At 44.3% G+C, this 16622-nt stretch overlaps 1 protein-coding gene across 1 annotated transcript; it reads right to left on the bottom strand.

Moving 5' to 3' along the window:
* Positions 1-715: 715 nt before the first annotated feature.
* ABRACL (ABRA C-terminal like) lies at positions 716-15053 on the bottom strand. The gene is given in 3 exon segments (NM_001193359.1): positions 716-1031; positions 10022-10088; positions 15045-15053. Coding segments are annotated over 2 exon segments (246 nt in total). The 5' UTR covers positions 10083-10088; positions 15045-15053; the 3' UTR covers positions 716-846.
* Between the last annotated feature and the right edge of the window lie 1569 nt (positions 15054-16622).

The raw sequence follows: 16622 nt of genomic DNA, 5'->3' as shown, positions 1-16622 counted from the left end.
CCTTTTTTTTTTTTTTTTTTTTTTGTGAGACTGAGTCTCGCTCTGTCACCCAGGTTGGAGTGCCGTGGGGCAATCTCGGCTCAGTGCAACCTCCACCTCCTGGGTTCAGGTGACCCTCATACCTCAGCCTCCAGAGTAGTGGGTATTACAGACATGTGCCATCACACCCAGCTAATTTTTGTATTTTTAGTAGAGACGGGGCTTCACCATGTTGGCCAAGCTGTCTCAAACTCCCGACCTCAGGTGATCTGCCCACCTCAGCCTCCCAAAGTGCTGGGATTACAGGTGTGAGCACCTGTGCCCAGCCATTCCTATTACTGAAATTTGGTAGTTCTGAGCATTTGTTTCAGATTAACATAACTTTTACTGCAGTTATCTAATATTGATACAAAAACTCAATTCTGAGAAGCACACAAATACTTAAATGACAAAATAAGGCAATTTTGAGACAGCTACATGTCTTTATTACATAAACATTATAATATTTCTCATAGGAGTTGGTCTTCAATTTGCTTGTTGCTTTCGCAGAATGTCAAATATCTATAGAAAATGTCTAATTATTTATGAAACAAACATTCCCCTGTCCCCGCCTCCCAAAAAACCTCATTGCCTACAATTCCCAACCAGATTCCTGAGAAAAATAATAGGATTTGTTTATTTTATAGCATCATACATAAATTTTCTTTCAAGATATAAAAAAGGACAGACTTCTAAAACATTAATCTCCTTTTGTTTACAAAGTTCTATAAAAATACATTAAGTATGTTCAAATGTTTGTTCTTTCACTTTATATTCCAGTTTACCAGAAACAAAAAATGGTGGTACATAAAAGATATGTGAACCACATTAATCTTGCAGTAATACAATGTCAACATCATCATGAACACCTTGCAGAAGCAGCTCTCCTGAATACGTTACAATCTTCCTTCGTTTTGCAGCTTTAAGAGTTCCTACCAATGCTTCAAAGAGGTTGGCACATTTATCGTCTCGGAAGAGGACCCCAAATTTCACGCTTAACTTTCCATCAGCATCTAATTTGAGAAAATACATTGTTAGCAAATGTAAAGTCTGTGTCTTACCGTCAAGTATGGCAGATTTACAAAATCTTTAATACATTTCTAACTATGGGCTATCCAAGATTACAATTTAACATTTAACAGTCATAAATTCAACATATTCTCTTCCCAGATCCAAAAAGTAATGGAATAAATACATGTTATACGCCTCTTAGCCTTAGGATTATCCAAAGACTGAGAACCAAGAAACATTCACAAAAGTTGAATGTGCTACAGTGCTAATATTGCAGATAAATTTTCCGCTTTTTATTTGTTAATTGTTATGTGAGTTTTTGAATCAATAAAGACTACAAATAAAATAGAAAACCAGGATCAAGAGCAGTGTTTCTCTAAGTGTGTTCTGAACACTCGGAATCCCCAGGGTGGGAGTGGGGGCTCCTTAAAAATGCATTATCATCAGCCATTTATCAGGACCACTGAATCTGAATTCCTGGTAGTAGACTCAGAAATCTGTATTTCATATGAGCCCTAGATTATCTTATTTGGAGGCCAGTTTTGAACATAGACATCGAAAGTTAAGATAGACCAAAAGTGGATCTGCTGTTAAAAATCAATAACCTGAAAACCTGGAGACGAGAGTAATCTGGGAGACGCCTCCCTATCCTTGGGTGATTCCTTTGATCACCTGACTGAATCCCTGACCTCTTCCTAGCCCTCTACTGCAGGTTCTTCCCTTCCAAAGCTACCCCCACGGTCAAGAGGATGGCCCTCACAGTGAGGAGAGGACCATTTCTCGACCCAAGGTTCTTGAGTGCCCACGCTCCCTGGCGAGAACTGCTGACTGGCTGCTTGGCAAACTCCTACCGTAAGCACAGCACTGTGTTACACGCTAGAGACAGATATAAGGAAGGAGAGAATTGCTTTCGAACTTTCAAAGCAATGACTCTGAGTCCCATGAAGAAATAAGAAATATACACATAACAAGTTAAAGCAACAATACAAAGCAGTACGTGATTGGATGCCAAATGAGAAGCCAAGAAAATACATCCCGGCTGAGCGCAGTGGCTCATGCCTGTAATCCCAGCACTTTAGGAAGCCAAGGTAGGAGAATACCTGGAGCACAGAAGTTTGACACCAACCTGAGCAACATACTGAGACCATCTCTCTCCTAAAAAAATAAACTAAAAATAGCTGGGTGTGGTGGAGTGCACCTGTGATCCCAGCTACTCAGGAGGCTGAAGCAGACGGCTGTTTGAGCCCAGGAGTTCGAGGCTGCAGTGAGCCATGACCGTGCTAGTGCACTCCAGCCTGGGCAACAGAGTGAGACTCTGTCTCAATAAAAAAAGAAGAAAAAAAGAAAATATATTTTACAGTTTAGAGGAGGGCAAGATGTCTTTGGGCAAGAATGGTAAGGAAGACTTCAGGGAGGAGGCAGTACCTCTTCCGGACTTGAAAGGAGACAATCACCTGGAGCTTTTTTTTCTTCAGCTTCATTGTGATGATATGCTCTGAGCTTTTCAAAAACCTAACAGTCCTCAGTGGAAATCTCTGCCACCTACTAGTCGTTTGGCCTTGGGCAACTTGTTTAAAGCTCCCTAAGCCTTGGCTTCCTCCTGTGTAAAATGGGGGCCTGAACATCTTTTCTCGGTGCTGCCAGGAGACACAGTTCGAAAGCACTCGGCACACTGCCTGGCACACACTGAGCAGACCATCAGCGACCAGGGGCTCTGCTGTGACTGACACAAATAGGGATAGTGTGCCAAGCCACAGGCAAGGCTAAAAACGAGTAAGGTGGCTGGGGGAACAGTGACCAGCGTTGAGTAGTTTACTCACCTGAAGTAGATCACCTAAGATGAGAAGGAGGATGAAAGATGTTCTAAAGGGAAAACAGGGAATCTGACCATGGTTGGCCTGGAAAGCAAAGATGCACCTCTTTGATTTTTCAACTTCTACCTGCATGACACTCTGTGTGCAACAGGAACCTGTCACTGACTACAGATAGAAATGGAGCTGCTGGTAACCTCAGGCAAGTCCTCCAAGCTCTCTGAACTTCAGGTATCCATCAAATGAGGGTAAAAATACCTCTCACAGGGCTGTTGCAAGGATTAACAGACATAATAAAGAAAAAGTCTTTTCTAGAGTGCCCAGCATACAGTAAATTCTCAACTTTGGTTAAAATTTTTAAAGGCACCAAAGACAGAAACCTTGGTGTAATCTTGGAGTTCTCATGCCCCCCTCATCCCTCAATCTGACAAATGTTTGGGTGATTCCACCTTCTTTGTGTCTTCTGTGACTACTGCCTCTCCTCTCCAATGACAGTTAATTCCTTGGTTCAGATCCTAAGTGTTTCTCACTTGCGTCACTGCAAGCTGCTGAGAACTCCATACCAGCCTCCTTTTCTGCATTTTTGCTCCTCAATACATCCTCCACATGGGTGCAGAAGAAACAATGTGGAAGAAATTTTATGAGATGCAAAGCTCATTGTTACTCTTCTACTTTAATCCCTCTTTCTTTCTTTTTTCTTTTTTTGAGACAGGGTGTTGATCTGTTGCCCAGGCTGGAGGGCAGTTCTGTGATCATAGCTCACTGCAACCTCGAACTCCTGGACTCAAGAGATCCTCTTGAGCCTTCCAAGCCTCCCACGTAGCTGGGACTGTAGGCATGCGCCACCACACCTAATTTATTTTTATTTTTAATAGAGACGAGGTCTCGAACTCCTGGGCTCAAGCATTCCTCCTGCCTTGGCCTCCCAAAGTGCTGGGATTACAGGTGTGAGCCACCTCATCAAGCCTACTTTAATATTTCAATGGCTCCCTATGACCTTCTAAATAAAGAGAAGTCCATGGCCTCGCAGAAGAGGCACTTCATCCTCTGGCCTTGCATCTATCGCTTGCCTGGCCTTCTGCCATATCACTGCATGTACCTTCTGATTCAGTCACAATGACCTGCTTGCTGTGCCTAAGACGATATGACAGATCCTGCCTTTGTAACAGTGCCCATGTTCAGTCATCTGCCCAGAAACCCAGAAACTTTTTCCTAGCTAAATTATTTTTCTTCAGGAATGAATTCAAATGCTACCTTTTCTAGAAGTCCTTCATGATCCCTTCAGTTGAGTGAATAGCTCTTCTTATAAAACTGAGTATATATCTATCAAAGTGTTCACCATCATTTATAGTATTAATAGCTAACATGTATTGACTACTTGCTATGATCCGGAACTGTTCGATGCATTTTACAGTCATTAAAATTCACTTAATCTGTATTTTATGGAAGATAAGACACAATTGATTGCAAGAAGCATCATTATTTTATATTACAATTAAACTGCCAATTTAACCATAGCATGCCATGTACTATAAGATGCATTTTTATTTGAGAGATTTTTTTTTTTTCTTTTGAGTTTCCTTCTTGTTGCCCAGACTGGAGTGCAATGGTGTGGTCTTGGCTCACTGCAACCTCTGCCTCCCAGGTTCAAGGGATTCTCCTGACTCAGCCTCCCAAGTAGCTGGGATTACAAGCACCCGCCACCACGCCCAGCTGATTTTCATATTTTTAGTAGAGACAGGGTTTCACCATGTTAGCCAAGCTGGTCTCGAGCTCCTGACCTCAGGCAATCTGCCTGCCTTGGCCTCCCAAAGCGCTGGGATTATAGGCGTGAGCCACCGCACCCGGCCTATTTTAGAGATTCTTTTAATGTGAAGAAATGTGTCCTTGAAGTAGAGTATTACTGTTTTACAAACAAGGAAAACAAGGCACAGAAAAGTTTAGTAAAGTAGCCAAGGTCACAGAGCAAGTATGTAGAGGAGCTGGGATTCATTTCCACAGAGTCCAACTTACAGCGCATATTAATTACTTCCCTCTAGGTACTTCTAGTTTGCCTGTCTTTCAGCTACCTAAAGAGAACCTCAAAGATGGAGATGGAATTTTGTTTATTTTTACATCGCCAGCACTTGAGCACAAAGGGGACACTAAAAAAAATATTTGTTGAATGGAAGAATTTAAATATCCAAGTGCTCTCTCCCCATTTAATCTTTTTCACTATATGAAAAATGAGACTTTAAAGAATTTGACTTTGAGTGAAAAGATAAAACTAAATTCATCAGTTTTCATCTTGAGCTCATAATATGTAGACTAAAGCAAAATCATTCCAGATACAACTTAAATAATTAACCATAACACATTCAAAGATTACACATATCTACATATGCTTTCAAACTCAATAAGTCATCTTTTGCCAGGGATGAGAAAGTCAAGGTATCCTGATGAAGCTGCAAAATTAAAAGTATTTCCATGCTTACAGAAGTTATGATAATTATCTTAAGTCTTCTAACGTGAAAGCTGCTAATTTTGAAGTGGAATTTCAGTTTGCCTTACCAGAATAATGACTAGTACTGTAAAGGTTAGAATTTAAAAACTAATTGAATATGGGCCGGGCGCGGTGGCTCAAGCCTGTAATTCCAGCACTTTGGGAGGCCGAGATGGGCGGATCACGAGGTCAGGAGACTGAGACCATCCTGGCTAACATGGTGAAACCCCGTCTCTACTAAAAAAAAATACAAAAAACTAGCCAGGCGAGGTGGCGGGCGCCTATAGTCCCAGCTACTCGGGGGACTGAGGCAGGAGAATGGTGTGAACCCGGGAGGCGGAGCTTGCAGTGAGCTGAGATCCGGCCACTGCACTCCAGACTCCGTCTCGAAAAAAAAAAAAGAAAGAAAGAAAAAACTAATTGAATATGACCAATAAACACTAGGCTGACATGGATACAGAAAAGAAAATCCTACAAATCTTTAGAAATATGCCTTTAACACCTATAACTATCCAAACAACAGTAATGCATGGCTGGGCCCAGTGGCTCACGTCTACAATCCCAGCACTTTGAAAGGCTGAGGCGGGTGGATCACACGAGGCCAGGAGTTCGAGACCAGTCTGGCCGACATGGCGAAATACTGTCTCTAGTAAAAATACAAAAATTAGCCAGGAGTGGTGGCAGATGCCTGTAATCCCAGCTACTCAGGAGGCTGAGGCAGGAGAATTGTTTGAACCCAGGAGGCAGAGGTTGCAGTGAGCCAAGATCACACCATTGCACTCCAGTCTGGGTGACAAAGCAAGACTCTGTCTCAGAAAAAAAAAAAAGAAAAGAGGACGGGCGCGGTGGCTCAAGCCTGTAATCCCAGCACTTTGGGAGGCTGAGGCGGGCGGATCACAAGGTCAGGAGATCGAGACCACAGTGAAACCCCGTCTCTACTAAAAATACAAAAAAAAAAAAAAATTAGCTGGGCGCGGTGGTGGGCGCCTGTAGTCCTAGCTACTCAGGAGGCTGAGGCAGGAGAATGGCGTGAACCCAGGAGGCGGAGCTTGCAGTGAGCCAAGATCGCGCCACTGCACTCCAGCCTGGGCAACAGCGTGAGACTCCGTCTCAAAAAAAAAAAAAAAAAAAAAAAGAAAAAAACAATAATAATGCTGCCAAGAGTAAGATGACCTCACTGAGCTCAGGAAAAAAACAGGAGTGTGGGAGGAAGAACAGGAGGGGCATCACTGTGGAAAATAAGACTCATCAGGCCTCCATCAAGTGGGTGTGGTGAAATGGGTGGGAGAAAAATTGAGTTAGGGAAGATTGTTGATTTCTTTGATTAGGAAACTAAATACATCATGGCCAGACCAAGTGGCTCATGCCTGTAATCCCAATACCTTGGGAGGCTGAGGCAGACGGACCACTTGAGGGCAGAAGTTTGAGACCAGCCCGGCCAACATGGCAAAACCCCATATCTACTGAAAATACAAAACTTAACCAGGCGTGGTGATGGACACCTGTAATACCAGCTACCAGGGAGGCTGAGGCACAAGAATCGCCTGAACCTAGGAGACAAGAGGTTGCAGTGAGCCAAGATGGTGCCACTGCACTCCAGCCCAGGCGACAGAGCGAGACTCCGTCTCAAAAAAGAAACTAAATAAATTACATTTTCCAATGTCTTCTCAGTGTTCTCTTCAAACAATACATTCATTCCCATTCCAAAACCAACTCATGGATTTCCCCCTAAACTGACCTGCCCTATACTTCAAAGTCCTACCTGAGATGCAAGACTTCACTGAGTGCCCCCAACTACTACAACTTCCAATAATCTATTTTGAAGGGACCATATTGCATGTCAGCACTTCATAGTTCAGCATACCATTTTTTTTTCTGACAATTGCCTCATGAGTTTTTTATTGTTTTTCTTTTTGTTTTGAGATAGGGTCTCACTCTGTCCCATAGGATGGAGTGCAATGGCTTCAACACAGCTTACTGCAGCCTCAACGTCCTGAGCTCATGCAATCCTCCTGCCTCAGCCTCCAGTACAGCTGAGACCACAGTTGTATGCCACCATGCCTGGCTAATTTAAATTTTTCAATTTTTTTGTAGAGATGGGATCCTACTTTGTTGCCCAGGCTGGTCTTGAATTCCTGGGCTTACATGATCCTCCCACGTTGGCCTCCTGATGTGCTAGGATTACAGGCCTGAGCCATGGCAGCTGGACTATGAGATTTTATTTGTTTTCATCAACTAAGTAGTAAAATCCCTGAGGAAAAGGAACACACTTTATACCACTTGTACTACACAGTTATTAGCACATATAGATACTCAATAAGTATTAACTGATCATATGATTCAACTCACTTAGTTGTTGACTACCTTAGGACATAAGAGTCCACACCAACTTTAATATGCCTCATTTATCTTTTCTTGGTACATTTCAGTAATGATGACTTGGGTTTGATATAGAAATAGAGTGACTAAGACAAAAAAAGAGGGAGTAATAGGAAGAATAAAGGCCCCAGAAGATATGCATGTCCAATCCCTAGAATCTGTATGTTACCTCACATGGCAAAAGGGACTTTTCAGATGCAATTCAATTAAGGACCCCACGACAAGGAGGAATCCTGGATTACCTGGGTGAGCCCAGTGTAATCCAAAAAGTCCTTAAAACAGAAGAGGGAGGCAGGCCGTGCATGGTGGCTCACACCTGTAATCCCAGCACTTTGGGAGGCCGAGGCAGGTGGATCACTTAAGGCCAGGAGTTCAAGACCAGCCTGGCCAACATGGTGAAACCCCATCTCTTTTATGTTTGCTTGTTTGTTTGTTTGTTTGTTTTGTGAGATGGAGTCTTGCCCCACTGCCCAGACTGGAGTGCAGTGGCGCAATCTTGGCACAACCTCCGCCTCCCGGGTTCAAGAGATTCTCCTGCCTCAACCTCCCTAGTAGCTGGGATTATAGGCACATGCCACCACGCCCGGCTAATTTTTTTTTTTTTTTTTTAATCTTTAGTAGAGACAGGGTTTCACCATGTTGGCCAGGCTGGCCTCGAACTCTTGACCTCGTGATCCAACTGCCTCGGCTTCCCAAAGTGCTGGGATAACAAGCGTGAGCCACTGCGGCCGGCCAGTGAAACCCCATCTCTAATAAAAATACAAGAAACTAGGCCGGGTGTGGTGGCTCACACCTGTAATCAAGCATTCTGGGAGGCCGAGGTGGATGGATCACCTGAGGTCAGGAGTTCAAGACCAGCCTGGCCAACATGGTGAAACCCCATCTCTACTAAAACTACAAAAATTAGCTGAGCATGATGGCAGGTGCCTATAATTCCAGCTACTCGGGAGGCTGAGGCAGGAGAATCACTTGAACCCGGGAGGCCGGAGGTTACAGTGAACCGAGATTGCACCACTGCACTCCAGCCTAAGCAACAGAGTAAGATTCTGTCTCAAACAAATAAACAAACTTAAAAAAAAAAGTGGAGGAGGTCGATGTAATGCAATGCGTGGACTCAATCAGCTCTTGCTCGCTTTAGGACAGAGAAAGGGGACCATGAGCCAAGGCCACCTCTAGAAGCTGGAAAAGGCAAGGAAACTGATTCCCTCCTGGAACCTATAGAAAGGAGTCCCCTGCCAACACCTTAATCTTACTCTAGCAAGACCCTTGTCAAACTCCTGACCTACAGAAGTTTACATCACTAAATTTGTGGCAATCTGTTATAGCAGGAACAGAAAACCATTGCAGGGGGCATTTGATATTAATGGCTTAATGGAATTTTCCAAGTCTGTCCTGTTATTTCAAAGGATTTGTGATTCATGAACAGACAGTGCTTTAAGAAGAATCAAACTATAATGACACAAACCTTGAGAGCTTCTGAGGGACTTTCTAGGACGGGTTTTCACTTACATGATGTAATTTTAAAACTTTCAGTCCTATTATCCTAGTTGTTGCTGAATACGTCTATTATTCTCATTATTTTCAAAATGCTCCCCAAATTCTTGCATGTCTCATCTGAGATGTACCAAATACCTAAAGCCACAAGTATAATAGTAATTTTCATTACGACTTAGGAAGAAGACGCGAATACTACCCATTTTGCATGTCACTATCTTCAAGGAAGCTGCCTAGTTATTGCTGAAGAAAAAGATAATTTTTCTTAAACACTACCTAAAGGGTGATTTATTTTAGTTATCTTACTTAATACCTGATTATACAAAACTCAAGATTTGAGATTTGGAGAAAATAAAGACAATTTAGTATAATTTAGTATAATTTCAATGTAAGTCCCTAGTCATTTACAAGTTTGTAAAATGATGACATTTTAGATAAGATGATTTAAAAAAAGAAGTTTGTAAAATGATAGCAGAACAAAGCAGAAAACATGAATTTTAATAGTATGATAAGTAAAAATTTGAACATGATTCAATTACCAAATTTTAATGTAGTCAGATGAAAGAAGCTTGGTAATTTGCTTTCTATTGAAAAAATAATGAAATAGCTCAACCATTCTCTGCATCAGAATCACAATACCCCAAAAGCCCTGTGTCTCCAGATGTCACTTTCTGGCTAAGGGCAGTTACCACCTGGGGCTGTGGGCAGAGCTGCCATACCTCTGTCCTGAACCCCTGGGTGACCCCTTCTAGGCTTCTCCAGCATGCCAGTCTCGCCTGTTCAACGTAAAGCCACGAAAAATACTCTATCTCTGTTATATACTTACTTTTTGAACCCAAACGATGAATTTCCTCCACTAAGAGGTTAACCTCATGATCCACATTCATTGCTGCCTGGGAGGGAAAAAGGAAGTCTAAATTATCACCATTACATTCCATTAAGCACATCCAAATCCAAGGGCCCTTTGTCTTTTTCATGTCGCATTTGTCACTATTAATTTACCATGTCCCTTTTCCTAAAAATATTTGTGTGATGCATGTGGCACTGAAGTGTCCCCATTTTCCCTCTACCTTTGTAACCGCCCCCTTAGCTGCCTGCACTCCTATTCTCCACATCCGTGGGGGAGAATACAGTCATTCTCCTTGCACCCATGATTCACTCTGAGTAGGTCTTCTTCAGGGTACCCTGCTAGGCACCGAAAATACAAAAGGTGTGTAGCACAGGATCTGCCCTCAGGGATCTCACATTCTAAAGGCAAATGAGGGCCTGCAATGAAGAGCAATGTGACAAATACTCTTTGAGTGGTGGGTCCAAGGCATCTGGAAGCACAAAGGAGTAAACGGCAGGAGGCTTTCTGGAGGTCACTGGGGAGGAGTGGTCCAGCCGGACAGGTAGGGTAGGGCACTCTATACAGGAGGAAATGCATACGTAAAGCAAGGCAACAAAGGAGAAAACGCATAGCACACTTGAGGCAGTCCTAAGCTAGGGGCTGGACACCCCACAATAAACTGACACACACTCCCTGCCCTTCAGCAGCCAGTCTAGTGGGGGAGGCAGATCAATACAACAGCAATTTTAATACCATCCTGTCAATCCAGTGACATACAGGGACATCATGGCTTTCTCTGGGCAATGCCCAGTAAATCCGATTGCAGTAGATAGCTTGTGGTGAAGATCATTCATCTGCAGATAAGGAGTTCAGAATAAAACAGAAGCTGAGCCTTTCCTTGGCTCACTAAGTCCTCCAACAGCTGGGTTCTGCACACTGTTCTAGCCTCTTCCACCCCCTTGAACTCTAGGCTGTAGCCACACGGGACTTTTTAATCTCTCAAATGCCCCTTGCTCTCTCACCTCCAGCCTTCACACATACTATGGCTTCAATTCAGACTATAGCTATTCCTCTTTCCAGGGGCTAATTCACACACATCCTGCTCCAGCTTAAATAAAAGCCTTCCCTGAAACCCTGGAGAAGCAGTACTCCCTCACTGTGTTCCCATAGCACCGTGCCCCTCATTTCACCCAATTGGAATTACATTTCTGGACTTTCACTAGCACAGGGTAAGCTCCCCTCTGCAGGGATCTGACTATAATGCTCACTGCTGTATCATGTCTGGCACTAAGAGTAGAGGGTAAAGAAATATTGACCTCATGAACTGAAAAGAACACGCAAAGGCATGAGAGGGATTGGAAGTACACCTGCAGGATGTCAGGAAGTATGAGCAACTGGGTAGAAGATGCATCAGTTCAGTCTGTTTTCAAATCATAATTTTTTCAAATCAAATAAGGGACCAAAACAGTGGAGTTGTGTGTATGGTTTCCTTCGGGGTGATAATTTGCAAGAAACAACTTTATCCACATGGAGTGTAACTAATTCTTGCTAGCTGTTAAAAACAAGAGTGACACCTATGACTATATACTACCTGCTTACATGATGTTGATTGGGACACTAGATTTTCTATCTGCTAATTATTAAAAGTGCCACTACCATCTGCTCTGTTGCTTGTGTGAATATTATAATTTAAGAAGCTTAGATTGTAATAAAACGTGAAATATTCAATTAAATGCATCTTCATAAAACTTAATATGAAAACTTATAGTGTTCAAATATTGGGGACTTTGTGTTGGTGAAGTCATATCTATAACATTATATGCAATTCAAGACATAGTTTAAGAGCGATACTAAAAAGCTAAAATATACACAGAGTACACAGCCACTAAGCCTGAACACCATGCCATGAGAATAAAAGTAAGAAAAAACTATTAGTAGCAGTGTGGTGGGCAACTGTTGTTTTGTCTACCCAGCACCCATTTCCCATTCTGGCACCAGCAGTCTAAGTTTTGTTTGGATAAAGCCTTTCCCTCCTTATGCTAAACCCATGTATCCTGGGTAGAGCCTTACCCTGGGCTCCAGAAGCAGGTCAGAGCCAGAATAATTGGTTTGAGGCATGAGGTAGCTGAGCCCATCCAGAACAATTAGGTTCAGCCCTGTGATTTTGCTAGAACTATTAGTAAAACGACACTCTCCTTCCACTTGGTTCTAAGATATTAGTTTATAGTCCCTGATGTCAATGGCCACCATGTGAGAACCGCTGGCCAGGAATAAAGCTAACACAAAGAAATGTCCAGTCATACAACAATGACTGAGCCTATATAAGACCCTGGACTTTCCAACTACGTGAACCAGTATCTTTCCTCTTTTTGCTTGTGTTGGTTTGACTGAGTTTCTATTACTTGCACTCTAAAGAATCTTGACCCATAAAGTTAGCTTAGAGAAGAACTGCTGCTTTAAAAACAAAACAAAAAAAACTAAAGCTCTTTTTTTATGTACTTTATGAATAGACTTTGTGTTCCTCTACTGGGTAGGATGGATAAGTGTAATAGAAAGGCAGATTTGAGAGCCATATAAAAAAGTTCTCTAGCAATTAAAATTGCCCAACAATGAATAAAGTTTGCACCCTGTTCCTAGAAACATTAATGCAGACATAGTAAGGATCTGTGAGGGATGATGAGGAAATTAGCCTGTACTGGACAGAGGGAGAATAAAAATGTCCAAAGAAATTAAGGAACTCCCCAATTCTCTGATTCTCGACCCCCTAGAAAGATGTTATCTCTTTAACACCCTTCTTCACTCCTTCCTCCCAACACCAGCAACACACTTCAGACTTAGCTCTCATTGAATAATGAGAATCAAAGGGGAAATCCATCTATTATATATAGCATGCATACCTGCATTATATTAAGCAAATGTACGTTCATCCAGTTTTAAGCATGGAAGGTAACCAGCGTTTCTTTATACTTAATTACACATCAGGCTCCTTATCTGCGTTAATTCATGTAGTTCTAAGAACCTTACAAGGCATTTATTTATCCCCATTTGAAGGATAACGAAACAGGGGTTAATGCCCCACAACTAAATGCTGTTTCTACCACACGGTGGTGGCTCTTCTTTCCCCCTTCCTCTTCCTCTTTTGCCATTATGCAAATACACTAAATATAAGAGTGAGTGGGATTTACACGAAATGTGACATGCTGAGCTCTTACCAAGGCAGAATACTTACAAAGCAAGAAAGGCTCCCTGCCCAGACCACTATAAATAGGAAAATAACAGGTTTAGAAACAATTGCTAGCATACTTAACTTGACATGTTTTATTTATTTATTATTTAGGAAGGAGAGGGACAAAGGGGGGAAAAATACCTATTGTGACACAATCCTTGAAAGACCCATGGCCTTTTATAATAAGGACAGAATCCCAGGACTGCAGTGAGCAAGATGCAGAACAATGAAGGGGGTGGAGGGATGAAGAGAGGTTGATGGATATAAATACACAGAAGAAATAAGACCCGATGTTGCATTGATCAGTGGGGTGACCATAGTTCACATTAATGGATTGTACACTTCCAAATGGCTAAAAGCAAATAAGTTGAATGTTCCTAGCATAAAGAGATAAACATTTAAGGTGATGGATATCCCAATTACCCTGATTTGGTTATATGAACGTAACACATTCTCACGAGTACCGTGAAACTATCTCTAAGGGAAAAAAAAAAAAAAGAACAATAAGGAGAGGTGAGAAGCAGAGCAAGTCTAAGGGGAAGAGCTTAATGGTGAGCGGCTGGACCAGAAGACAGGAAAATGCTCCAGGGAAGGCGAGGCAGATGCCGGCCAGGCACTCTAATTGTCGTCGCAGAATCGATTTAGGCTTTGTGCGTGGGAAACACAAAGGAAGCGTAAAGTCGGTGGACTGGGCAGAACCCGAAACCCACCATCAATACACACTTTAGAATATATTTCAAGACCCTCAGGGCATTGTTATTTTTCAAAAGTTTGGAGGCAATGCATGGAGATTTTCTAATATCCAAGGAAATATAACCTACTGGAATAGGTATGTCTGGAACCAGGAACCAACTTTACACACTCGGGCTGGGCACGTTTTCTCAGCCCTCCTTCGTAATCGCGGACAAGCAGCTGGTGCGGGTCAAAGGATGACTGGGCTCCTTCCTCCCTCCGGTCTGGGGCGCGCTCACTCCATATTTGGCCATCCTGCTCCCAGTTTGGGGTTCTGCCTGGTAGAGGTCCCTTAACCCCGTGCCCTGCAGCCCATCATCACACGGTCAGCGCCGGCACCGGTGCAGGGCTGGGGAGCGCCGGCCTGGGCCCCCAGTTGCGGGGCGGCACCGCTGGCGCCAGGGAAGGGCCGCGTCCCGGAAGCCTTTGTCTCCGCAGCTCCCGGCGCGGCGCCCCGGGTCCGTCTCCCCAGTGGCCCCGGCATCCCGAAGCGCCGAAAGAGCGAGCGCCCAAACCGGGAGAGGAAAACGGACCCTGCCCCGGGCTCCAAGAGCCCCTGGTGTCCCCTCACGACTCTGCACCCCCTGACCTGGAGCGCACAGAGCCGCACCCACCTCCGGCGCTGCAGAGTCCACTGCCCTGAGGCCACCACGTTCCTTGGGGCAGTCTCTCCCCTTGCCCCCAGCCCTTCCCCACCCAGCTCTGCAGAACTGGCTCATGAACCACCACCAAGTGCAAAGCCGACACGTCGCACCGCGGTAAAAATCGTTCCATTTCTGCCGGCTTCCCAGTCCGCCCCCGGCCGGCGAAACGTCACGTGAGCCGAGTGCGGAAGTCGGCCCTAGAGGTGGGGGCGTGAGCGGCGCGCGCCCCCCGGGACCTCAGCCCTCGAGGTCTCAGCCCAGCCGGTCGCAGCCTCCGCGCGCCCTGGGCCCCTTCCTGGCCCCCTCCCGACCCCCTCCCGACCCGACTCTCACCGCAGCCCGCAGTGCCCGGCGGCGCACCCCGGACACCCGGTCCATCCCTGCTACCTAAGCCACATCTGCCCGGGCGCTCACGTACCTCTCTGCCCGGTTTTCCTTCCCGCGGGAGAACTGGCGCCGCGTGGGTCCGGACCCGGTTACCTTCTTCAGTGCACTGGGGAGGGTGAGGCCAAGAAAGGAAGTGGCTGAGGCAAAGAGAAAGACGGCTGTGGAGGAGGAGGAGCAGGGTAGGGGGAAAAGTAAGTGTTTCTGCGCTCAAGAAAGGGGCCGCCCACACTCCCAGGGACAAGCCTATGAGGAGGAAACTCAGGGGAGGAGACGTCCAAGAAAGGAGCTGACTCCAGACAGGTGGAGCGCCCTGGGCTCCTAGGAAAACGGGTCCGGAGCCTCGATTACCCCACTTTTCCACCGTGCTACTCAGAGCCAAGGATCCCAGGATCTGCAGCTGATCCTGGGCGTCGATTTCCTGCAGAATTTCTCTCCCAACGTAAGAAACAAAGCGCCCCCGAATTGCTGAAGGCAGCTAGAAAGAATGTGGCATTCATGGGTTCCGGACGCCGGGGGCGACTCGTGACTTGAAAATGGCTTAATTCGCAAAACAAAATGCAATCTTGAAAGCCAATTTGTTAGACTGCAAAGAAATTTGACTTGGACATAGGTAGTTGTTGACCCTGGATCAGTATCGGTTTCTTCCCTTGTTCATTCATTATTTCCTACATTTAACTTCATAATTCAATTTATTCAGACTCCCTTTGTTTTAGTCACTGTTATTTTAATATATGCGTGTGTGAGAGAGAGATGCTTACCCTACCCAGAGTCCCTTTGGAAAGGAAACAGTTACCCAAACTATTTCTAGAGCAGGGTTTGCACAAATAACTACAAAAAACGTTCCTTACTCCTCCCCACGCCCAGCCCAGCTAGTTGAAATCAAGAGGGATCACGTGACCCAGGAGCGCACAATCCATGAGGTATTCATCATCCTGTGAGGTGGCCTGGAACAAACAGTTCTCATCAAACACGGACTCTGATAATTAGTAAGCAGATCAGACTCTCCCTTGGAAATGGAAAGTGGAGAATGCAGAGACGGAGCTATCTGATGTAATAGAAAGGTTGGAACTAAGAGAGGGTAAGGCAGAAGGGGCCAAAATGGGCTTCGGGATGCAAAACATTTGAGTAAGCAGAAACCAGGAGAATGTAGCAGCAGGTTGGGTGGAGGCACAAGTGGTAGAAACCAGTCAAAGACAAGCTGAGACCAAGTGATGGAAGAAGAGCAACGAAGACCTGCTTCCCAGGGGCATGTGAGTGTCCAGTTCCCTGGGGCTGCACTGGATCCATCCACTTCCCATGCTTCATTCTAGTCTTTACAGTGAACACCTGTCTCTTGGGTGTGACTGAATGAGTCTCTGTTCTGTAATCTTCAACAAAGGTCTGAGTCTTCTAAGTGTCTCATGGCAGATAAAGTTTAAGGTGACTCCTAGATCTTTTAAGACCTATTTTTTCTTTTACTTGTTTTATATTGTTACCAAAAGGATTGAGGCCTATTTTTTTCTCACCAAAAGAAAGCCAAGAAGTTATAGTTTATATCTTTCACAGTTGACATAAGGCAAAAAATTATAATTCAAGAAAAATATATTTAGCAATTATCCAAACAGGACCT

The sequence above is a fragment of the Macaca mulatta genome, chromosome 4, assembly GCF_049350105.2.
Source record: "Macaca mulatta isolate MMU2019108-1 chromosome 4, T2T-MMU8v2.0, whole genome shotgun sequence".
NCBI classification, from domain to species: domain Eukaryota; kingdom Metazoa; phylum Chordata; class Mammalia; order Primates; family Cercopithecidae; genus Macaca; species Macaca mulatta.
This window is presented reverse-complemented; position numbering and strand designations above follow the sequence as displayed.